Source organism: Gymnodraco acuticeps, unplaced genomic scaffold (genome assembly GCF_902827175.1).
Source record: "Gymnodraco acuticeps unplaced genomic scaffold, fGymAcu1.1, whole genome shotgun sequence".
NCBI classification, from domain to species: Eukaryota; Metazoa; Chordata; class Actinopteri; order Perciformes; family Bathydraconidae; genus Gymnodraco; species Gymnodraco acuticeps.
The window spans coordinates 710,406-736,859 of NW_022992021.1; the positions used below are offsets into that span (position 1 = coordinate 710,406).

The 26,454-nt window shown below is 41.5% G+C and overlaps 1 protein-coding gene across 1 annotated transcript in view; it reads right to left on the reverse strand.

Annotated features, from left to right (window-relative positions):
- Positions 1-984: 984 nt before the first annotated feature.
- LOC117536539 (RING finger protein 17-like) overlaps positions 985-26,454 on the reverse strand; it is a 47,671-nt gene continuing 22,201 nt past the window's right edge. Inside the window, 19 exon segments of the mRNA XM_034201444.1 lie at positions 985-1,201; positions 1,577-1,690; positions 2,865-3,057; positions 3,743-3,878; positions 5,845-5,962; positions 6,399-6,509; positions 9,608-9,661; positions 10,088-10,210; positions 11,419-11,499; positions 11,585-11,704; positions 12,172-12,335; positions 12,830-12,941; positions 13,253-13,445; positions 19,431-19,552; positions 21,151-21,241; positions 21,471-21,583; positions 21,763-21,910; positions 23,686-23,955; positions 25,789-25,903. Of these exon segments, the coding sequence (XP_034057335.1) occupies positions 1,595-1,690; positions 2,865-3,057; positions 3,743-3,878; positions 5,845-5,962; positions 6,399-6,509; positions 9,608-9,661; positions 10,088-10,210; positions 11,419-11,499; positions 11,585-11,704; positions 12,172-12,335; positions 12,830-12,941; positions 13,253-13,445; positions 19,431-19,552; positions 21,151-21,241; positions 21,471-21,583; positions 21,763-21,910; positions 23,686-23,955; positions 25,789-25,903 (2,360 nt within the window). The 3' untranslated portion in view covers positions 985-1,201; positions 1,577-1,594.

Below are 26,454 nucleotides of genomic sequence, written 5' to 3' on the forward strand. Positions count from 1 at the left end.
GTTAAAACATTGTTGTTTCTTTTTTTAAATAAAAAGCAATGTTAATTTTGTTCACAATTTGTTTACTTAAAGGTGGGGTAGGTAATGTTGGAGAAACCAGCTCGAGTGAGCTAGAATTTGAAAATACACAGCCGGAAAAAATCTGCCACTTCCTCACAGAGCCCCTCCTCCAACACAGTACACGAACGCGCACATGACCAATGAGGACACGAGATAAGTTTGTGCACAGATGGAAGGCTGACAGGCAGGTAGGCCATCCAGTTACTTTAGCCGGGCCGGCTCAAATGATTGGTCGTGCTTTTTACAGCGCCACGGCTTCCAGAGATGACGTTTTGTTATGGATTTTTTGTCAAAGCATTTCAGATATTCATTGCTATCGGGATGCTAAGAGCATTCCATGGAATATAACAACAAGTGTATCTCGAGCCGGTTTCTCAAACTTACCCACCCCACCTTTAATTTAATATATGTATTTTTGAATCAAGTATTCATCTTTATTGTCTTCACTGTTAGTTTCCACATGCCTAAAACAACCTCAAGCTAAATCTAAAAGTTGATGGCTAAATAAGAGCGTTTGAGAAATTGTGCAAGGCATAATAGTCCGAATAGCCGATTAATTGATTATCAAATTAGTCGTTTGTTGCAGCCCTAGTGTAGTTTATTGATGGCATCCCGTTGGGTTTGACGTCATCTGAACAGGACATCGCACGCTCACTGCTTGATAGCGCGAAGCTCCGTTTACGCCGGTTGTTAAACAACATCGTTATGGGGAAATGCAAGTCTGCGTCCAAATGGTTGGAAGATAAGGAGGAAGGACAATCAATACTGTATATAGTCAATGTGAGGTAAAGTGTGTCGCCATGGTAACCGGTTAGAACTCAAAGTGGCGATGAGGTCTTAAAATGTGTGGAAAGGGTCTTAAAAGGTTTTACATTGACTTCAGGACTCCTGCATATACCCTTATAAAGAAAACACTGTACAAAGTTTAGACAGCATTAAAGACTTTAATCTGCACATTCCTACAGACAAGTCAGTCTCGTAGTCAGTCTCGTGTGATTTAAATAACGAGAAAATAAAGTGCTGATACAACGCAGCTCACTGAAACACAACACACTGAAAATAAATCTCTGCAGGATCAAACTTCCTGCAACATGTTAAAACTCAAAGCAGTAAAACAAAAACAGGAGGTCCGCGGGCGAGCCTGGAGGAAGAAGAGATGGAGAATTTATTAACAGCAGCTTCAGGTTTGATGTCCTTGAGATACAAGACTCAAAGCTCAATCCTTTTCTACGGCAACATTCAGTATAAGAGTTTCAACCTTTGCCTATTTTTGATAAACTGATAAAAGAAACCCCAGAATCCATTGTGATGTCTACAAACTGCCTTTTTATTCTAGATATTTCTAAGTTACTATATACAGTATAATCTTGAAGCATCCAATACAATGCAAACCATATGCAAAAATCAGGAGATTGTAACGTGATATTTAAATCTGGGTTAAACAAAAACACCAAAAGTTCAGAGGCTCCTATCTAAATGTGTGAATAGCATATTTGAACTAAATCTGCCGACTCACCTGAGCTGCTCCCTCGCTTCACTCAAACTCAGCGAGGCCGTTGCTCACCAGAGGAAGATGCACCAGCTCCTCATCCTCGTTGTACAGCAGCACCGTGAGCTCTGGCTCCCGCGCCTGCACACAAGTAGAGCAAGAAGGCTGACACTGAATCATCTGAACAAACACAACCGAACCATAATGACCAGGTTTTTTTATTCCCATGTGACCCCGTTTAGTTTGTGTTGAGTAAAGTCTTTAATACTTTTGTATGCATGCATGCTTCTTAGGTAACATTAAGCCGTCTTTGGCTCTTTTCTGCTGTAACAATGTACATGCCCCCTCTATGGGACTAATATGGGTAAATAAAGGTATTCTGATTCTGAAGACAACAAGGTATTACATCATTACATTAAAAAATGTGGGTTCAAACTTTAGGAAAATCTGCGTTGCAAACGTTTTTTGAGGAATGAAATGCATATATTCAATTATTAAAGCGACAACAAAAAACATGTTTTAGTATTTAAGACTGACTAAATATCATTATTATGTATTTATCTCAACAAGGACCATGCATACAAATACATTAAAGTGGACCTATCATGATATTTTTAGGCAATAGCATAGGTCTCAGATATATTAAAAACATGTCTATGAAGTGTTTTGCTCAAAATATCAAACAGATCACCCATTGTAGCCATGCCTCATATCCCTCTATTTCACTTCCTGTTTCAAAAGTGCTGATATGGATCCATATCATGGATTATCAAGGATTCTTTCTGAAACAGTATGGAGCTCAAAGGCTTTCTCTCTTGCCGGTTATACCACAAGGTGAGTTCCTTTTTATTTCCTGCTTCTTCACACACATGCTCTCCAGTACAGGTTAGCTCTGAGTGTTAGCGATGCTAATGTAAACACCGACCATATTACGTCCAAAACAGTCGGGCATTGTTTCTGATAGCAACGTTTCTGATAGGGAGCTAATAGTTCATTTTCATATGCAGTCCTTAGGTAGGTACATAATACTAAAAACCATCATGTCCATCATACATAAATGTACTTCCTCCAAACGGTAGAATACTCGCTGCCTGTTTTAATGTACTCTGTTACTGTTGCTTGTGTATGTGTTGTTTGTCTGAAAGAAGTCAATAAAATCTAAGTGAAAAAAACAAACAATAAAAACATTGCATAATCTCTATCACACAATATAACTCATTTGTACATTACATGGTGCTTTTAGTTAACTATCGTTCCCGGGAAGTGAAACATAATGACAGCTCTATTTATGAAACAGTCATGCCGAGTGTCTCACCACCACAGAGGCGGTGATGTTCCCGTGCAGCATGTCGATCATGTCCATGGCGGCCTTCACGCTCCAGGCCGGGCTGTAGGGCAGAACATCCTGCTGCTGCTGCCAGCTCTTACTCGGAGGCTTGAAGCCGGCCACTTTCACTTTGAGCGCCTGGGACGGAAAACTCATGAGCTCAGCACACATCTGACGCAGCCTGACAGGAAGTGGAGACATCAGAGCATTAAACTCCCAGCAAACATTTTACATTTATATTCAATTTAATATTGAATAATCCTTGTAATTTCTTGCACAATAATATCCTGCATTATATTTGTTACTGGACATGTGTATTTTCCACATGTATATATTTTGTACATTTGTAATGCTATTTTATTTCTATTCTAAAATATTTTGTACTGTTTTTTTTTCTAGTGTCTTAATTTCTCTTATGTACATTGGCTGCATGCAAAATATTCCCAAATTGGGATCAATAAAGTATCTCTATCTATCTATCTATCTATCTATCTATCCATCTATCTATCTATCCATCTATCTATCTATCTATCCATCTATCTATCTATCTATCTATCTATCCATCTATCTATCCATCTATCTATCTATCCATCCATCTATCTATCTATCTATCCATCTATCTATCTATCTATCTATCTATCCATCTATCTATCTATCTATCTATCTATCCATCTATCTATCCATCTATCTATCTATCTATCCATCTATCTATCTATCTATCCATCTATCTATCTATCTATCTATCCATCTATCTATCTATCTATCTATCTATCTATTCACAAACACATCTGTAGATCAGTGACTTCCAGAGGATTGAATGATACTCAGAGCTGAACAAAGGATCCTCTGCAGTGTTTGGTTCGTACTTGCTGGGCGGCAGAGTGTCGTCGGAGCCGAAGTCCACGTGCTTCACCAGGATCATGACGGGCTCCACACTGGTGATCTTGATCAGTTCGGCCCGGTAATATTTCCCATCCCTGTACTCTGCCAGACACGGAGCTCCTGGAAACCAGAAGCATAACGTCTTAACAAACCCTGCACAGTGAGGGTTGCGAGTATTATATAACTGGGAAGGTTTTGACCACAGTAGGAGCTTCCAAAACCCACCTGGCATCGGAATATTTCATTTAGGATTACTGGGAAAATACTGAATGTACTCTTTGAATATCAGAGTAGCACATGATAACAAAGGTATCCCAACTGTAGCTGTGTGCATGACAGGATGTGTGATTACCTAGAAGAGCATCAGGACTGTTTTAGGCATATGATAGCTATGTGATTAACATGATGATTCAGCCTCTATGGAGATGGACATATGACAAGCATGATCCTTTCTGACGTGGAGCTAATCTGAACTAAACATTGAATACTGCTTTGAACCAAGTCCCCAGGAAGAGCGCCGGACTCTGTGCCAATATTCGTTGTGTCGAAACGGCGGTACTGCAACTTCCGTATCAGTCCGTGACGTCACTGGGCTCAAAACAACTTTTCCCCATTGACTAACATGGGGAAAGAGACGTTTGTAAATCAGCGGATAATTTTTTTTTAAACTAAAGAAACTACCCAGTATGAATTATCTTATAGCCCTTATTATAATCATTAAGTCCTTAAAGTTGTAAAATGCACTAAAAGCCAAATCTAGATTTATTTTCTGTCTCCATTCATTCTAGTGAGCCGAGAGTGGGAGCTCCGGGGGCGGGGCTTAAGGGGCGCATGTTCTGTGAGCGCACATACGGGTTCTTCTGCTCTGACAGCTAGGCATGATGGGTAATCTGTGACGTTTCGCTCTCTCAAAAGTTGGGCCATTTTGTCCTCATGCGCCAATGAGCAGCTCTCATAGGAAAGAACGAGACCCCGCCTCCGACGCTGTATCCAGTTCTTATTATACATCCATGCTTTGAACCGGTATTCCTCCATCTTGTGACTGTAACTCCCTCTGTTGTATATCAGCATGTGAAGGACACTGTTCAGGAACTAGTTGTACCAAATGCTCTGTATATGATGACTACTTCCATTCTTGAGAGGATAATAAAGAGGATAAAAGCACCAAATCCCCCCACAACGCCCCCCTCACCCACATCGAATCCTGTCTGACTACAATAAAATCCTGGATGCAACACAACTTCCTCAAACTCAACAGCAATAAAACTGAACTCCTCCTCATCGGCTCCAAATCCACCCTCAGAAAAAACCCCACCTGACAATCACCATTGATGGCACCCCTGTTTCCCCCCCCACCCAGGCACGCAACCTTGGCGTTATATTTGACCCCACCCTCTCCCTCGAGCCCCACATCCATCAAGTTGTAAAAACCTAATTTTTCCACCTCCGCAATATTGCCAAACTCCGTCCCTCTCTCACTCGCCCAGCAGCTGAGCGACTCATTCACGCCTTCATCTCCTCCCACCTTGACTACTGTAACTCCCTCCTCTACGGCATCAGCACTACATCCCTCAATAGACTCCAGTGTGTCCAGAACGCAGCCGCCAGGCTCCTCACCCACACCAAATCATGGCATCACATCACCCCGGTCCTCAAAGAACTCCACTGGCTCCCCGTTTCACACCGCATCCACTACAAACTCCTGGTCCTCACTTACAAAGCCCTCCACCATCTGGCGCCCCCCCCCCCTACCTCACTGACCTCCTCATCCTCCTCTACCAACCACCCCAGTCCCTCAGATCCACCTCAGCCGGTTTGCTTTCCATCCCCAAGGCCAAACTCCGGAGCTTCGGGGATAGAGCCTTCTCTGTGGCAGCCCCGAAGCTCTGGAACTCCCTCCCCCAAGACCTCCGTGAGTCCCTCACCCTGTTCCAGTCCCGCCTCAAAACCCACCTCTTCAACTCTGTATCCATAAGCCCCCCCCCCCCCCCGCTATAGAAAAGCACTATAGAAATATATATATTATTATAATAAATACATATATACTGATTATTGAAGCTCAAGACCGTAACACAGTAAATGTTACCTTGACGGAAGTTGTCGAGTCGTTGCACACTGCTGAGGTCTGAATTGATTCGGGTCAGAACTTCATCCAGAGTCTCTCCATCCACCTCATCGGCACCATCCAGAGGCCACAGGAACAGCTACACACACACACACACCTAATCAGAAGTGTCTCAGAAGAAGCTACATTAGAATCAGAAACCGGTTTATCACCAGGTAGGTTGACACGTACGAGGACTTGGTGTCATTGTGCATACATATAAGTAAAACAAGAATTCAAAACACAGAACTATTTTAAGAAAACTATATAAACATTAAAAAAAATACAATTTTTTTTAGCAGTATTTACATAGAAATAGAATGGAATAAAATATGGAATACAATTCGGCAGTAATACAAAAAAAGAAAACAGATAGTGTGTACATACATGTAGAGTTTTAAACAATAAGGCACAGTGTATGTGGATCATTTCCTTCATTCATTTACTAAACTGTACCTAGTTCATCGGGTCTAATGCATGTACATCTGCATCTTTAAGATAGATAATGTTGGTATAATATAACGGGTAATAGTCACCTCGTTGGGGGTCCACAGGTGCTTGACCCGGACCTGAATCCGCTCCCCCTCCTGGGGCAGGTTTGGGTAGATGAAGGGTCCCAGCAGCGGCTCCTCTGGGCCCTTCAGACCCTGAATACACACAATTGAAAACATCCTAATTTAGTCACTGTGTAGTGTTAACCCATTTTATAATACACGGCTTGGTTGTATACTTGATTCCGATTGGTCAATTCAGAACATGTGACACGTTAATACAGTAGTACAGACCGCTGTCAAGGACTATAATGACCGTTGCTAAGGAGGATCAAGAAAGAGAAAGGAAAAGAGGTTAAAAGACGGCGCGCTGCACGTCAGATAAATGAACAGAAGAAGACAGAGAGGAAGTGAACAATAACAGGAACACGGTATGGGCTCTGCAGAGTTTAAGGACTTGTTAGTGCAGGGGTGGGGAACCTTTTTCCTCTCAAGGGCCATTTCAATTTTTTCAATATCCTCCGAGGGCCGTACAAATGATTGACCTCTGCTTAAAAATACTAAAATCACAGCCCATTCATTTCACCTTTCTTTCATGCTGCGCAAAGAAAAAGCAACCTCTTGATCCAGATATCTGGCCATGACTCGCGCACGCATGCACGTGCACGGTGTGGCATGACCACCAAAACAGAAAGATATGGACACAAGATGTGTGCAAATGTATTTAGTTTCCTATCCATGTGAACATGATTTAAGTGGGGGGGGGGGACCTAACCTCCTCTAGGGGGGTCCGGGGGGCATGCTAATGTTGAAGTTAAAAGCATCAATCTGGTGCACTTTGAGAGCAACATTAAGAGATCTATGGAAACATCTCTCAACATCCATATGAAACAGAACTGGAAGCAGATTTACTTTTTCTTTATGGATATTTTACAAATCACTCCCCTTTCAAACTCTATTCTTGTTTATAAATAACAACTTTTTTTTTACTATCATATAGTATTTTATACCTGTTTACTTTATTCTCTTATTTGTTTTATAACTATAATGATCATATAAAGATGTGCCTTTACCTCACTGGTTGAAGAAAAAGCTTCTTATATTCGTTAGCATAGCTAGCTAACCAGATGCTAATAACAACAAAGTTATTGACTGTATGATCAGTATGACAGATGAGCTGATCGCCACTGGGCTTACAACTAAGACACAGCCACGCAAAAACTGCAGCATGTGTACGGCTCCTTATGGGTAGGCCTACTGCTTGGAAGTGCCGGAGCGACGTTCCGGTGCTCTCCATCAGAACTGCACCCCTGTCAGACGAGACATATACCACGTGATGACACGTTAGGCTTGTGTTGTGTTCAAGGACCCTGACCCTGGCCAGGAAAAACAGGCACTCGCTTGTTTAATTTGTTTGCGATCTAGATTTCTTTAATTTTTTTCTTTTTTGCGTGTGTTTATAAATTACCTCGAGGGCCGTACCAAATGGTCTCGCGGGCCGTATACGGCCCGGGGGCCGGAGGTTCCCCACCCCTGTGTTAGTGGATCAGAAACTGTGAACAGTGTTTTGCCGTAAAGTTGTTGTTTTGTCGCAGTTCCAGCCGTTGGTGCGCCGCGGAACTGAGTTTTATTTTCTTAGCGGAACAAATACGATAATTTTTAAGTCAATAAAAATAATTCCAATTAATATTGGGAGTCGAGTTGTTATTTTGTTTAGCATCTGGCCGTGTAATAGAGAGGCGAAGTCCGTCCCCTTCCGGTGGGACTCATGGGACCTTATTTCAGAAAGAGTTTGTATTGAAGTCAATGGAGAGAGAAAGATTATCTTATCTTATCTTATTGCTGTTCATATGGTTTAAGTTAGGCAACGTGTGGCTGTCTTTAATATTAGCAGGGATGCAAACTCATCAAGTATGAAAAAGGTGACAAGGAACCAAGCCCCCGATTTTAGCAATCAGAACAACTAAAGCAGCAGGTAATAATAACAGAAACGCCAAAGAGTCACATCTAATAGAAATATATAAAAGCATTTATTTTAATTGTGGAGCAGTCAGTTTATAACTTTGGCAGCACTGTTGAGCATTTTGAAAATGTATTTTCATGCCTCTGTGAAAGGCTTAGTCTTTCTATCTTTATAGCCAGTGGTGTAAAGTAACTAAGTTCATAAACTCAACAAATACTACTTGGGTACAATTTTGAGATACTTGTACTTTATTTAAGTATTTCAATGTTTTGCTACTTTGTTCTTCTCCTCCTCTACAGTTCAGAGGTAAAAAGTGTACTTTTACTCCACTACGTGTATTAATACCTTTAGTTACTTCACAGATCTGGATGAATGATGGTAAATATAATCAAGTGTTGAATCAGACTTTAGTTCCACCTGGAGTAAATCCACCAGCTACCCTGCAGTATACAAAGTACTTCAAACTAGCTGCACCTTTACCAGCTTTGAGAACACTTTCATGATCAATCATTATAAAACATATCATATATATTATTCTGAAATGGACCAATCTGCACAATGACTACTTTTACTGTCTTTCACTATATTTTGATGAGAATACTTTTCTACTTTAACTTGAGGAACATTTTGAATGCAGAATTGTTCCTACATTCTGGTACTTCTACTTTTACTCAAGTACAAGATCTATACTTATACCACCTGTTTATAGCCTATGAAAAAAACTATTAGAAAACGAAGGCTAAAGCTAACGTTAGCAGATAGTGACAATGTATGCTAGCTAGCTAGCTCAACGATAGTATTGCGACAGAAAAACTTTTCAGTTCACATCACGCTCTGCCGCTCCGACAGGGAGCCCTGCTCTGAACACCTGAACGGCCCGTTCTAACAGCTGTTCACCAGCGGTCCAGTCTGTGCCACAGTGACTCCGGACCACACAGTTAATATTAACGAACGCACCCGTAGGTAATGTAGCTGCTGAAGCTAGACCCTCATACCGGAGCAGCAGAGCCTTATTATACATCAATGAGCAGAGCCGACAGGCAGGAAGACTCGAGCTTCATTATAATAAATAAAAAAAGAACACCATGCGTGTCATGATGGCACATAATGGCTCGCGGCCGCAGATTACTCTGGGTCCCCCCCCCCCCACATACCCCACAAATATTTTTATTGCAGATCTACATGAATCACACAAACGACCTATTTTGGATTCAAAACGGCGAATTTTGCCGAAAGGTGACAAGTTTGCATCCCTGATTAGTTTTCTAATCTCCAATTCTTATTTGAATACCTCAGTGTCGATGTCCCAGCCATCCAGGAGGCGAGCAGACATCACTGCGAATTCCTGCACAGAAAACACAACAGATTATTCTCGAGTGTGTTGTGGCAGCATGGCTTTATTTTTGGAAACCAGAAGACTAGAGATGCCACCACCTACCTCATATCTGATGTTTTACAATGAAATTAACACAGTTATGGCACTGGCAGTAATGTCGCACAGAGAAGACACAGCTTGTAAAACCTACAAGTCCAAATAAGCCATGTAGGAACAACCTTAAAATAATGTTTTGACAACAGGTCATAAAACTAAGTATAGTCAATGTTTATGATGAGCCAACAATTTAATTTACATTTTCCATTAAAGAGAACATTTAGAAATGTTTGTTTTTACTGTCAATTATGGTTTCTTAGAAGAAAAAAAAGAAAATCTGAATTTTATATAATTGTATCAGGTGAATCTAAAATAACCACAGAAACCAAACCCACAGACCTTATGAACAGAGAGTGACCGGTCCATGGAGGCGTATTCGTGGTGACACAGGATCCTGCTGAGGCTCAGTCCGTCCACAAACAGCTCCACTGAGAGGGGGTCCCTGGGGTTGCTGGGCAGCTCCTAACACACAATAGAGATTCAAGATTTAAAGGGGACCCATCATGCAAAATGCACTTTTTGATGACTTTCATACATAAATATGTGTCCCCGGTGTGTCGGGGAACTCACGCAGCGTTAAAAAATAAAACCCTCTCTCTTTTCCTCCGTACCCAAATCTCTAAAAACGGGGAACAACGGAGCTGATCCAGATTTGCGTCCGATATGACGTAATATCTGAAATGTGGACCCGTGGCCCAATCAGAAACGTTGCTATCAGAAACAATGCCCGACTGTTTTGGACGTAATATGGTCGGTGTTTACATTAGCATTGCTAACACTCAGAGCTAACCTGTACTGGAGAGCATGTGTGTGAAGAAGCAGGAAATAAAAAGGAACTCACCTTGTGGTATAACCGGCAAGAGAGAAAGCCTTTGAGCTCCAAACTGTTTCAGAGAGAATCCTTGATAATCCATGATATGGCTTTTCATCACCGCAGTATTTAGTTTAGACAGTAGCTGCCGGGTCCCGCATGAGCTCAGACCCCTCCTTTTTATTTTGTTATCATTTTCTTTGCTTTTTTAAAGCTTTATACCCAAAAATCAGCACTTTTCAAACAGGAAGTGAAATAGAGGGATATGAGGCATGGCTAGAATGGGTGATGGGTACATAGCTATAGTGTAGTTATGATAATGAAAATCTTAGGTCACAGACCAATCAGAAGTGCTGTGCTCCACATGTACCAGCCATTGTTAACCAATCAGAAGTGGCCCATGATAGAAGGTGATAGATTGATCCAATCACATTTTTGAAAGTGCCTGCCCTTTTCCAAATGGCTTCCAATGGAGCTTTCCTAGATGGTTTAGTGAACCATCTGAGTCAGGTTAGTAATGCTCCAGCACATGTTTCTATTACAGGGTGAATCTTAAACTGAAGCTTGACTTTAAAGCAACCCAACAGAAGTTTCATGTAAGTTTAGTTCTTTCACTCGTAGCTCGGGCTGCGGAGGTGCTAGAGACGAGAGTACGTTGATGCGACCTTCCTAGCCGGAGTTATGGCTGCATTTTACAATAAACTTCCGTTGGGTCGCTTAAAAACAAATATCATAAATCGGAATATTTGTCAGAAAATTAGATTTTTTCCTAAAATTGTGCAGCCCTACTTTGAGTTGTATGAAAGTGCTATATAAATAAAGCTTTATTATTATAACAAGGTATTCAGTGTAATCCCACCATGACTCTCATGTCCACACAGCGGTTCAGCAGGAGCTCCTTCAGTAAGTCCACTGCATCCCGCTGCCACATTCCCCCAACCTGAATACACGGAGAGGTTCAAAATACAAATATAATACACCTTGTGTTAGATTTGTTGAGAACTCACTAATACACACACACTTACAGGGTTGATGCTGTGCAGCTTGCAGGGCACACAGAGCTGAGGAACATCTTCACACAGCAGCACGGGGTACACATGAACCACTGGGATGTTCTCCACCAGGCCGTAGTCCACATACTGTACCTGGTTACACAAATAAGATAAACAGCATTTATAAACTTTATGTAAATACAGTCTCGCAAATCCTGTGTTAGGTAACATCTCCTCGTTGTGCCGTATTGAGGGTGGTTACATCAATAGGATTTACAATGAATCTTTAGACAAAAATGACTCAGAATATAACTTTAAAAGTATAATTTAAGACATTTTAAAACGGTCCATAGACTTACTTTTGGATTTAAGAATTTGTCGCCTTCGAAGACTTTACAAGGATCTGCCGGAAGCTTGATGTATAACTTTGTCTGTTTTTATTGGTGGTTAAATGTGGTTCAAATGTGTAATGTAAGTCTCCAAACACTACTAGGGAAGGATTTTTGTGTGTTCTCACGGTGAGAAAAAATAAGCCATGAAAGACTGAGAAAATGACGTACAGTAGTTCCTATATAGTTTACCGTTAGCTCTCTACTTCTGGCGATCGTATTAACCCTGACCTTAACGTGTCCACCCAGCACCTCCAGCAGTTGTCCTCGGTACCACAGCATGTCCGGCCCGATGACAGCGCAGCCCAGCACGGACTTCCAGGTGTACGGCTTCTGTCTGGGTAAAGTCTTCATGCTCTGCTGAATCCTCTCCCTGAGCTGCTCCAGCTGACACTCTGACATACACACACACATTTATATACACAGAGAGCATTTATGTATTGAAAAAGCAGTCAAGATTATAAACAAAGACACTGTGCCACTGATACTAGAGGAAGTACATGTCTGGCATAAACTTTCAAGAAAATCCAATGCATTTTTTTAGTTATTTTTGACACGACATTTTTATTTTGTGTTGCCATAAGTTAGTCTCTCTCCGTCGGTGCGCTGGGCTAATGCTAATAATGCGACCAAATAAAATGGCGGCTTCACAAAACCTTTTGGGAGTTTTACGGGGCGTGGTTTGCAATCCGCCCAGCCAATCAGAAATGGGAACCTTTTTCTCCCATGAAAGTACCTGCTCTCTAGCAGGGACTGAAAAGGGGGTGAAACGGTTCTCATGAACTAAGTTCTAGTTCCGGATTTTTTGGTGTGAACGCAACATTTCAAGAACTATCGGAACTATACTGGGAAAAGTACTCCGGTGTGAAAGCACCTAATATGAGCATACCTGCATTCAGTGTTCTGGTGTAAATGAGACCGTCTTCTCCGATGGCAGAAACATTTATCTGGATGTTACCGAGGCACGGCAGCTCGGGGGGGTTATGCATTGATGTCTTCACCTACACACACACACACACACACAGGGATAAATAGCGTGTACACTTTTGACTACCTGTGCACATATATTTAAATGTATGTTTTATATTTTGAAAAATGTACAAGGCAAGGTAGGCTTATAGAAATAAAAGGCTTTAGGGCATAAAATAAAAATGTATTTTTTCTTACATGCGTTATAAAAGGTATTGGCATTTCTATTATCAATTGCACACAGAATGTTTTCATTGATCTTTGCATTAACACAAAATCCAGGTGGAGAGAAATTATTTATTGGCTGGAGTGTGTGTGTGTGTGATTATGTGTTTGTGATCACCTTCTCAGCAGACATGATGGTGCGAGAGTTAGGTCTTGGATTAGGGGTGGCTGGGAAGAACAAAGGACTCGGAGGAAGAGCTGGGGGAGTGTTTATCCCCTTCACATCAGAGCCTTTAGTCTGGGTCTCGCTCACTGGAGGCGGCGCTTCGGTTTCTTTGATCTTAGATTTCTCAGATGTTTTAACAACATCTCTGCAAGAAGAAAGACACAAAAAATAAGGTGTCCACAAACACTAGAAAGACATTGGCTTACATTTAAAGGTCCCATGTCATGGCAATTTCTACTGATCATAATTCCATTGTTGAGGTCTACTAGAATAGATTTATATTGTGCAATTTTCCAAACTCACATTGGTTTCTCAAACAGCGTCTCTGTAAACTACATGTATTCACTCTCTGTCCTAAGCGGCTTGTTGGAGCTCCTGCCGCCCCCCTCCCTGTGAGCCCACTGTGCTCTGATTGGTCAGCTCGCCCACTCTGTTCTGATGAGTCCACTACCGTTACAGCGGAACATCAGTGTTTATGTTTTACAATGGCGTTTGTTAGCAACCAGAAAATGACACCAGTAATGACAAACAGATGAGAATGCTGCGTGGGGTCTGGGTGCCGTGTTGGCGGGACGTTGCGGGGCTCGCTGCTGGAGCGGACAGTGTGAGCTGGCTTACTGGTGTGGTTTCCTAGTTGCTGTGTGGGGTCGGCGAGACAGCGAGACCCAGCCCGAGCACACACACCTGCAGCCTCGCCACGTCCCGCCGTCTCAGACTGAGAAATCGGCGGAGCTCCAGCTGAGAAAAGGTTGAGTGTGTGTGACGTAACGGCTCCGCAGACGTGACGGCTCCATTTGGACCAATGGGTCCATTTGGGTTGTCGTTACGTCACAGTGACCAGGAAGAAAACAATGGAAAAAGAGAAATCTCCAACGAGGCGTTCTGGGGCAGCATAGACAGGTCTTTTCTGTGTACTTTGAGGGTTTGTGACTTTGCAGACTGTTTACATGCAGAAAAAGCTACATAACACACAAGGGGACGGGTGATAACATGACATGGGACCTTTAAAATAAAAATATCCGTCTCTTACTAATACCAATAAGAAAGGATTTTCTGCTGAGTGATAAGGGTAGATTCTTGTGTGGAGGGCAGAGATGGGGTCGTTACTAAAAAAAGTAATATATTACACTACTTCGTTACTATCTACATAAAGTAACTCGCTACTTTACTCGCAGGGCCGGCCCGCCCCTCCCTACGGGCAGATCACGCAGACTGCTAAAGTTTCAAATGTTCTCTTTAGTTCAGTTTCCATTATCGCATAAGACTGATCCAGATAGCTCCTGAATGTTTTCCTATCTGACCATGGCTGTCCTCTGTCTCCTGATATCTGTATTTTACGCAGTCTATCTCTGCTCACGCTGTTGCGTCGGCGTGTTCTCCTGCGTCTTGGCCATGTGTCGCACTGGAACCAGACTGGAGCACACCGCAAAGACTTCAGCCGAGCACGTACGAACTGCGCATGTGTGAGTGGCAATAACTCTCCTTACCAGCAGGCGGCGGTAGTGTGTATTCGTCATTCAAAACAGGCAACAACCGGAAGACAGAGAAGAAGAACAGACTCCGTGATATAAACAAACAAATAGCTGTGCGGTAGCTTCACCTTAGCATGTGTTCTTTGCAGGTGCTTGTTGAGGTTTGACCACGTGGTGTTTCCAGCAGTGGATAACAGCTTCTGGCCTGGACACAGTTTGCACCTCACCGTCACATTCCTGTCTATTCTTCGGACGAACTCAAAGTAATGGTCATACCTCCACCCCTCGAAAGTTATCGCTGACTCAGCCATGTTTATGCAGCACTGCACGTGGAGATGTGGACGCGCAAATCGCACAGATTACGTACATATAAACCCCTCTTGTCTGTCAGTGTGATGACGACTGATTTTAGTAAGTGACGAAGTAACGCATGACGGGGCAATGTTATTAACTGTAGTGTGATTACTGAATTATAAAAGTAGCGTGTTACACTACTCCGTTACCGACGCATTACACCCAACTCTGGTGGAGGGTGTATAAAATGCAAAACCTCAAGCGCAGAATGTAAGTTTCATCCACAAATAATGGATGAAAAACCCACAAGAAATGCTTTCATACATTTGTTTTTCATTTTAAGAATTTGTTTGTGTATTTGCAGATGTGTTTTTTCAAAGTTTCAAAATCTTTTCTCGATTTGTTCACACAAATATCGAGACGAATCTACCTTCATTCACAAAGTAGTAGATATTAGAAAATACAATGAAAAGCTTCATAGATATCAGACCTTCCGACTAAAGAAGCAGTCCAATTAAAGAGTTTAATGATGGTCAAAAGTAGATAGGTGAGATCAGAATTAGATATATGGAGTTTAAAATATATATGTCTTTCTTACATTATAAGACCCATGTATTCAGTGTTAATTTCGTCTACGAAAACTATTACGAAAAATGTTCGTCAACGACCTTTTTTACATGACTAAGACGAGACGATGACGAGCTAAAAATAGATTCTTGATAATAAAAACTATGACGGAATGTATATTTAGTTTTCGTTGACGAGGCGAGACGGGACTAAGGTGTTAATGGTGGACTATCGGACATTCAAAATGCAGGATATTTCCCCCCAAGTGTCCATCTTGTCTGTCAAAATGCATTTTACGTTTCTAACTTGCAATATCATTATTTCTGCTCTCTTCACTCCAGAAGAGCGATCTCCCTGTGTCTCTCTCTGTGTGCGGGGGGCGGGGCCTAACACTCTCTGTGTGTGCGGGGGGCGGGGCCTAACTCTCTCCCTCTCTCTGTGTGTGCGGGGGCGGGGCCTAACAGACACGCTGCAGCGGCGGGCAGACACATTTTTAAGAGTAGTAGTACCATTAAAAACCTTAACGACACCCATCCCTAGATATTACACAAGTAAAGTGTTAAGAGAGTGAAATGTTGCTTTACGAATTTCAACACTTGATACCGTCACCTTGATTCCAATTTCAGATTCCTGTATTTGCCTAACTGAATTGGTTTAACCTCTTCTACACCGCACCCCCGATATCGGGGGGAAAAACGCATCATCTGCAGGAAACAGCGTCTGAGGGCATCTTAATATTCAATAAACTATGAATGTTTTATATCCATGTAACGAGAAGAAACTCAGCTAACTGGTCATTTGTATTTAATTATTTAAATAAAAAAAACACAAAGCTAGCACTGAGTCTATGAATTAGCCACAAGCGAAAAATGCTAACGGGGTGTTGCACAGAAACTCACTCATAACACCCTTATTACTTATCGTAGCTGCACGCCCAACCCATCGATTCGCATCGTGAGATGACACAGAAGGGTACATACATCATCACTCCATGATTAGAACTCGCGAAGCTATTAACAAGAACAGACATCAAAACATGTGGCGCTAGGTACAGGGTTCGCCAACTCAAATGTAAGACTTTTTAAGACCTTTTTAAAACCACTTTGAATAGAATTTAAGACCTATTTCACTGCAAGAAAGTATGAAGGAAAATTATGATTTTTGCCATAATCGAGCAGCCCTAGTGTGTGTGTGTGTGTGTGTGTGTGTGTGTGTGTGTGTGTGTGTGTGAGAGAGAGAGAGAGAAAGTAACAAGAGCTATATTCAGAGCTCTGCTGCCTTGGCTACAATCTTTCATCGTTGCTGTTGTATGATTGGTGTTTAGCTACGGTATTTAGCATCTACAGCACCTCCGCTTTAGGGTTGACGTAGACCCAAACGTCGCCCGGAGGTCCCCCGGTGTTGTTGCGGGAGCTGCTGCACTAGCTAACGCTGCACTAGCAAACGCTACATTAGCAAAACCAACGGGTGCAGCGGGCTTCAAACACGTTCCCTCCACTGGTTTCAACCAAGCACTAAATTCGATGTTTTCCAACCAAATTTAACTTACACTTCTCCATATTTATTTGTAAGTAGATTTGAAGATACATGAGTTTCTGACTGCCGCTAGCTGAAGCTTGGTTGCTAGGTTACTAGCTGGGTGTTTTCCAATAAGGGGCCGGGAGAAACAAAGTTAGTGATTACTGGTTCCATGTTGATTTATTTCAATACAAATTGTTGGGGGGGAACTGAAAGGCTCTTACCGTACAGGTTACTTTGCAGCCCGGACATTTCCCCCAAAACACATTTAGACGCGATCGCTACACAGAAGTACCTTTCAAATCCCATCATTTTTAAGACCTTCTAAATCAGTGGTTCTCAAATGGGGATACGCGGACCCCTAGGGGTACGTTGGAGTACTGCAGGGGGTACGTGAGATTTATTTTATGTTAATGAAAAAAACAACATAAGTAATGCATTTAAACAAACTACTAATAGTAGATGAACTACTTTATTCAAAGGTTTACAGTAATTCTGGATAATAAAATGGGAACAATAAACGGGGTGCTCTCTTTTCCTCTCCCTCTCCTGACAGCCCGTCAGTCTCGTGCAGCTCGCTGAACCTGTAATGAGTGAACCGACAGTAAAGAATACGTATATTTATAACTAGTTTAGCTAGTTCCAGAGTAGATAAACTAGCTAAGTGTGTTAGGTCTAACTCTCAGTGTATGTTGCTCCACTCAACGGTCCGTCACAGCGGCGGAGCTGTGATCATGCAGAGCTGCGTGTTCTCCGTCAGCAGCAGCTGATCTGATCTCTGATCTCTCTCTCGCGTCCGGTTTTACTTCACTCGCGTTTATGTCCAGATCTATCAGATCTAGCTAGTTCTAGCTAATGATATGACTGCCTGCTTATCAAAGGACACCTAAACAATAAGCGTTGCTTGGCAAGTATAGCGCAGCATTATATGTTTATATGAGGGGTCAAAATCCCATGCTCATATATTTTTTTCTCTTCATTCCCCACGCCCCAAAATAAATAAATATACCAATTTTAGGAAAAGTAACGAAGTTTGAGCAGTGTGGGTTTTATATTAACAGTTACACATATTTCAAAACGCGAAGTGTAATAACTGCAGTGGCCTTCCTGTCACTGAGAATAACAAAAGTTCCTCAGTGAAGCACGAGCCCATGTTTCTCACTAAATTGTAAGTACAACTTATTAAAAAGATCAGTTCAATGCAACTAATATCATCTTAGTGTTATTGCAAGATGTTAAAATTGGTTTGCCATGAATTTAGTGATGGATTGTAAACATTTGAAATGTAGCATTTAAGTGTTTCTCAGTTACAATGTTGTTGTTTCAATAAATCAGACACTGATGGTGCATCACTGTGCTGTACCTCTTTATATAGGCTTTTTTCCTTAACAAATAGTTTTTGCGCTGATCAGGGGGTACGTGGCTGAATTTTTTTTTCAAAGGGGGTACATTATTCAAAAAAGTTTGAGAATCACTGAACTAAATTATATTTAAGACCTTTTTAAGGCCTTAAATTCAGATGATCAAATTTAAGACTTTTTAAGACCCCGCAGGAACCCTGTAGGTAGCTAAAACCGACAACATGGCCTAAATTCCCCTTCGATTCTATTGGCTCTAACGGGCAAAAAGAGATGTCAATCACCAAAATCGACCAATGGGTTCCAGAGAAATGGTAAAAACGGCCATTTCCACCCAAATCACCTCAGTTTTTTTTCCTTAAACCTCTCTAAAAAGGTCAAATGTCACTTGTTTTGCATCAATCTTGATACAGGGTACTTATTATATCTTGTGCTTTGGATTCCTAAAGCTTTAAGTCTACCTTACCATCATCCAAGGGTAGTTTTCACTATAAGTAAAAAAGAATTTTTGGACGGACACTATAATTTAGTTTTTTTTACCATGTTCAATCTGAATTTTCTTTAAAATAAAAAACATCTATATTGATTCTGACTTTTCTACATCCAACTCACAGGTTTATCATTACTTTGAGAACAAAGATTATTAATTTAACCCTTTTAGAAGGGAAGATATGGTCATTTGTTCTGGGAATGTCATTTTCGAGCCTGAGACCTGAAAAAAAGGCTCAGGGCTAAACAGGTTAAAGAGAGGAAACATCTTGACTAAAAGTTGACTAAAATGTAATGATTTTTCATCGACTAAAACTATGAAGGATAAAAAGGACTAAAACTAACAACCATTTCACTAAATAAAAAATTAGCTGCCAAAATTAACACTGCATGTATCATATAATCACACAAACATCCATGCATTTGACAGACCTTGGTTTCCTCTCCCTGAGGGCGAGGCCTTCGCTCACGAGAAAGTCTGCGATGCTGACAAACCGTCCCGTCTTGTTGGAGCAGGACAGAATGACGGGAACCGGATGCTCGTCTGTCAACTCCTGAACAACAAGAGAGAGGAGAGAGACAGAAACTAGGTCACTGTGGACACTAAGAAAAGAGCTGCATAGTGGAGAGCAAAGAATAAAATAAGCAAAGTAACTTATAATATTAGAGCAAATTTAAAGCCACTGACTTCGAGTAATTATTATTTTTTAGAAGATACACTTTGAAACATCGGATAGCCATTTCCAGCCTTTAACCAGTTAAACCCCACGGGCCCGCCCAAAACCTTGCAAGAAACAGCGTCTGAGGGCTTCTTAACATTTAATAAACTGAATGTGTGATATCCACTTAACGGGAAGAAACTCAGCTTTCAGACAATATTAACCATTTTTAGCTAAACGAAACAAAAGGGTAATAACAAAGGCTCTGAATTAGCCCTGAGCGAATAAATGCTAACGAATTAGCACAGAACTCAAGGTAAAATACTCTTATTACTTATCGGATCTGCACAAACAAGAAATCGATTAGCAAGCTGAGATTCCAGATTCCAGACATATTAGTATCATTAGATTACATTACATGTTGGACGCTTTTATCCAAAGCGACTAACATACTCTGTGGACAATCCCCACAGGAGCAATTTGGGGTGAAGTGTCTTGCCCAGGGACACAACGACATGCTGACTGCAGTGGGGTTTGAACCTGTGATCCCCTGATCCCAACACCAAGGCTCTATCCACTGCGCCACACGCCTCAGATGTTCATCACTGAGCGATCCGAACATGGGAAGCAAAACCAGACATCACACCACGTACGCTCCGTAATGCAACACGGGAGAAATTCGTACCTATGCTGTTGTTCTGATCAAAAGTTGTGTTCAATGGCATTAAAACGATAACGCTGCTGAAGGTTAATCCAATGTGTCTGTCACTTTGAATGATTTCTGATAATCCATCTTCATATTTATGTCAATAACGGTGATTTCATATTAGCTGCTACGAGAGTGTATGACAGCTTCAGGTTTTGGGCATTCTGGCTGTGCATCTCTCATTCACCAATGGGTAATGTTTAGATGGATTTTAGGAACTTCCCCTCGATTCCATTGGCTGTAACGGTTAAAAAGAAGTGTCAATCATCAAAATCGACCGACGGGAGCAAGAGATATGGAAAATGCACCCAAATGACCCCAGAAGTGGGTTTTTTTTTCTAAATCTCTAAAAAAGGTAAAATGTCACTTGTTTTGCATCAATCTTGATACAGGGTACTTATTCCATGTTATAGTTTGGATTCCTAAAGCTTTTAGTCTACCTATTCAAGGGTGGTTTTCACTATAAGGAATGTTTTATTTTGGACGGCCACTATAATTGATTTTCTTTTACTATGTTCAATCTGAATTTACTTTAAAATAAAAAAAATTCTATATTGATTCCGACACTTCTACATCCAACTCACAGGTTTATCATTACTTTGAGAAAAAAGATTATTATACTTGTTCTGGGAATGTCATTTTCGAGCCTGAGGCCTGAAAAACAGGCTCGGGGCTCAACTGGTTAAATGCAGATTTGTACCTGTCTCTAAATTAACAAACACAAATATATTGTATGGACATTAAGGTAATTGAGCTAGAGTAAAAGGAAATGACTGGAGATTCAGACCTTGATGGTGACCATAGCCGAGGCTCCAGCCAGGTAGAAGGAGATCAGGTCGCAGGCTGTAGCCGTCCAGGTGGATCTGCCTCCTGCCGGCCTGAAATTAGGGGGAAGAAGAAATCAAGGTGAGAAAAAATAAGCCACGAAAGACGGAGAAAGTGACGAAGTTCTTATAGAGTTTAACGTTAGCTCTCTACTTCTGGCGATCGCATTAACACTTCAAAAACTCAACTTGCAAAAGGTTGAAAACTCACAGTAATATATGAATACTGTCTCAGTGCACGTGTGTGTGTGTGTGTGTGTGTGTGTGTGTGTGTGTGTGTAACCTGATGTCAGTGAGAGTGCACTCCAGTGCCAGAGCACCCGTCAGTGAGGGACGGAGGGGCCGCAGGTCGCCGATGTGGATCTTCACCTTGTTGCCATGGTCACAGCGCAGAACCTGATACCAGCCAATAGAGACGCAGTGAGACAGTCAGTCAATGTTAACAATTCACATAACATTTAAATCATAATCACATTTACTGAATGCTTTAAACTGTATATCAAATACCCCAACTCTGACTTATTGAATCACACATTCCTTATGCAGCAGTGATGTTTTGGATCAGGTTTTTATACCTCTGCGATGTTGTCTGACTCGACGTCGGAGCAGATCTGTCCTCTCTCCCAAACCCCGTCGATCTGAGCAGCGCAGTAAATGTCGGCCTTCCATATTATATCTTCGGCGTCCATGCGCGCACACTGCTTCTTCACCAGCTCACAGATCCTGAAAAAGGGTTTTAAGATTAGATTCAACTTTATTGTCATTGCACAAGTACCAAGACAATTAAAGAATTGCAAAAGAAGCAGTAGAGTGCAGAGAGATGTCTAGTATAATATGCTATATCATATGAATAACATTATGGCACCAAAATCATGTTAAATGTGTTGGTGCTGAATATTTAAATATAGCCACGTTGGAAGTAATTGAATCACTAATTCTCAAGTTTGATTTTTAATTATACTATATGTTGTGGAATATTTTCCAAGGCCCATAACTTTGACCCAGTGTATCAGTTCAAACTGTCCTGACTGAGCACAGGCACCTGTAACCTTGGCTGCTGTGCTCTCAGTGTTTTGTCTCCCTGTTCCTGCCTGTTGGCGTCAGCTGATAGAGGTGTTATCATTCTATCTTGTTATGCAGCATGTTGATGATGCTCTCTGAACTAGCTAAATACATGGGTCTGGGGTAGAGTTCTTCAGAATTGACGTGGCAACTCTACCGTGAAGTCAAAACCTCTGACTCTTGGACTTGTGATGTGAATCCTCCGGCCGTTAACTCCAAATAAACCATCATGTGTTTGACATCAAAGCTACTGCTCTTCCCGTGTCTCCTTCCTGAGTCGGTGACTCCCACTGCATAGCTACACAGAAGTTTCCTCTACACTATATATATATATTAAAGTATTTTCAATTTCATAGCATAGCAGGTTTTAAGTATTATAGCCTCGTGATCCGTTGCCTTTTAGGAAGGAGTTTATGCAGCATTAAACAGGATAGTTGTATTTTTTTATTCCTGCTTTACCGAACTAGAAACTTATGTGTATCGTTACATCATAGGTCCAATTTATAGTCACTTTATATATTATATATGAAAAGTTTTAGCTTGTATTGTCAACATGATACTTATACTGTCTGTTATGTGTGATTGCACCATCGGGAATGCTTGGAATTTCGCTGTACTCTGTGTAGTGACAATAAAGGAATCTGATCTCTATAGAGTGCCGCAGTGACGCGTCCTAAAACCCGGAAGCAAACTCCTTCCGGTTCCTTCGACAAAAACGCAACACAATTTCTCCATAGGGTTTAGGAAAACAGCTGGAAATAAGGTCTGTGGTTGAAACACATTCAAGAGACGGATCACGTTTTGTTCAGCCGGATAATCTCCACATGTCTACCCTACTTTTATAATGTTAGAATCATAAATCTAGTCGCCAGAAGCAAAATGCTAACGTTATGCTATAAAGGAACTATAGCAGGGTCGCTGCTTCAACGTCACGCCATCTTAAGATCCATATTCAAAACTACAGATTCTAAATGGTACGAGTTGAAGTGTTTGTTTGAACAGCTTGCAGGAGGCAGGTACTTGCTTTCAAGCAGAACACGGGGGAAAACAAACTTAGAGTGTTCACGTGTTCGGCGTAATGACGTACAACGGCCTCGACAACTTCTGTAGTCCTATTCAGCCACTTGGTAACAACCATCGTTTTTCAGACACGTCAACTCTTCAGAAATCACCAGTGCTGATGTGTTTGATGTCGTAGAACAAAACGTGATCCGTCTCTTCAATGTGTCTCAACCACAGACCTTAGTTCCAGCTACTTTCCTAAATCCTATGGAGAGATTGCGTTGCTTTTTGACGAAGGAACCGGAAGTGGTAACATGCTAACTTACTTCCGGGTTTTAGGACGCGTCACTGCGGCACTCTATTTACTAAATTATCTCTCTATCAATATGTAGTAAAATATTTGAGAATGTGGTTTTGTTTTTTTAGCTGCTGACTTTTTGAGCTGGGTGTCGTTCTGGGTGAGCTGAACGTAGAAGCTGCTCGGCGAGTTGACGTGGCTGACTCGGACTTTCAGGTCTTTGAGTTGATCGGGGAGCTTCAGCTGAGCATCAAACTCCGGCTGCTCCTCAGTCTTATCTCCAGGGGTTTTCTGCTCAGGAGTGTCAACGCTCTCTGTGTCCAAACCCAGCTCAAGTGGAGGGTCCCAAATGGCTTCAGTTGAGTCTTCAGCAGAGGACCTGAGTGTCTCCTGCGGGGATTTAGGTCTGCAGGGAGCAGACCTAAAGGGAACAAAATGAAGAAGTAAAGATAAATGAGAATAAGGATTGAAATTATTAAATCATAAAGAAAAACAAAATATGAACTGAGAAAAAATTAAAGTCGTGATGCTTGATACTTCATTACACATTACCACTTTACATCAGTTACAGTTTTTATATAAATTAGTACCATTGTTGTTCTCTACTGTCCTTTTGTACTGTGAAATGCATCATGCTGTGTTTATTAAGATAATACATATGGCTTGATAAGGATCCTCACATGCAAAACGTATACTAGCCTATGATCTAGAGCAGTGGTTCTCAACTGGTGGGTCGCGGACCCGTTTCAAGTGAGTGAAGAAAAAGATACAAAATATTTTTTGTTTTTTTGGAAAAAAGACAAAGTTTTATTTTGAAGGCCCGATTTTCTAACGCTGTGCATGCAGTTGGCGTTGGACTGGAAGTACCGGACACCATAAATGGTTTTGAAAACTTCTGTCACGTAGTGATCATCTTCTCAATAAAACATCTTTGCTGATGTTTTTTCGAGTCTTCTGGCCAATCAGAATCAAGATTGTTGCCGAAGTCCCCACGGAGAATAACTTTGCGGTAGAACCAGGGGTGCACATAACTGGTACGCACAATTTGAAATGCGTACCGTCACTTGTGTCACAAAGCGCATTTGCGTACCGACGTACTTGTGAAGCTTTTCCAGAAGGCGGTTAGATCACCGGACGACAGAGTCGGTCTCCGTGGGCACAGACAGGGCTGCTGTTAACGTCGGTCTGTACAACGGAATTGTGCCAAAACTACGCCAACCGGCTGCGGAGGGAGACCCCCCCCTTCACTGGAGAACTGCGTTACAACGTTCCCGCTCTGCGGCCAAGAAGTACTCCACTAGGCCCCCCGCCCCCCGACTTTCCTGAAGTAGTCCACTAGCAAACCCCCCCCCCCGTTGACGTTCGCGATACAGAGGGCTTCATCAAATAACTTTGAGTGGAGCCAGAAATTGGAGTACTGACTCCAGGTACTCATCTGAGTACCTCACTGAGAAAGTTATGTGCACCCCTGGGTAGAACTATTCTTTATACATCCATGGGTACAACTTCAGTTAAAAATGAACACATAATGAAATATGACCCCCGGTTTGATGACTGACAGGTCACAGAACAATGGGGGCTGTCTACCCTCACCCACAGTTTAAAGTAATTCACACAGACTCTCTCCTCTTTGCTCTTCTCTCTGTGAGGAGCAGCAAGTTCAGCTTCAGAACAAAGTGACAAACAAACAATGGCATAAAATATTATTAATATGTCGGGTAGTAATAGATGTATTTATTTTCTTCTGAGTGTACCAGAATGCGTAGTTTATATGTTAGTATTTCTAACAATCCCCTTCTGGGGTTGGGTTTCCAGCATGTGTGCCTTTTTATGTTACACAGTTCAGCTTTGATTCATCTCATTAAACCTTTTTTAAAGCATACTTTAGTTCTGTGAAGGGATATAAGGGATATATGCACTGTACTTCACTTTAATTCATATTGTATGCTGAAAAGCGTATATATCACAGCACGATTTTTTGTTGAATAGATTTGAGTGGTTAAAAATGTCGGGACGCGATCTAAAAGAAAAAAGTGGGTCCCGAGGCCTGACCAGTTGAGAACCACTGATCTAGAGCAAGTCAGGGACAAGAGAAAATAAAGTGCTTTTCAAGGTTTTATTAGTAGATATTTAACCTTTTCAAATGTGTATAAATAAAAATACTGTTGTTTAAAACGACATTTTAATATATAGTTTTTTCCTCAATAACTTCTGGATATGTCAGTTGTTGAAGTGTCACCTGTCTTTGAAGGAAGCCAGCTCTTCTTTGACCAGCAGTGTGGCGATGTTGGCTTGTGGTCCGTTCAGATTGCTCTCAAACAGTTTGACCGGCAGCAGCTGAGACCCTGGTTGCCCTGGAAGGCAACAGGAAAACAAAACTTCAGAAAACACACACACACACACACACACACACACACGCTTAAGCCGATCGAAATGACATTCCCAGAACAAATGACTATAACTTCTAAAAAGGGTTAAATTAATAATCTTTTTTTCTCAAAGCAAAGTTACCTCTGTGAGTTGGATGTAGAACAGTCAGAATCAATATAGATGTTTTTATTTTAAAGTAAATTCAGATTGAACATAGTAAGAAAATGTAAAAGCTTTAGGAATCCAAACTATAACATAACAAGTACCCTGTATCAACATTGATGCAAAACAAGTGACTTTTTGAGAGAGGTTTAGAAAATTCTGTTATTGACATCAAAATTGAATGATGGATTATCAGAAATCATTTCAAAGTGACACAGACACATTGGATTAACCCACTGGTTCCCAAAATTGTTCAGTCGGGCCCCCCTTGGGTAATTGGAAATATTTTCAGGACCCCCCCAACCTGGTTCCCATCTATATTGGTAGGATTAATTGTATATTGTTGTAAAAACATTACATTTTTCTCTGCTGA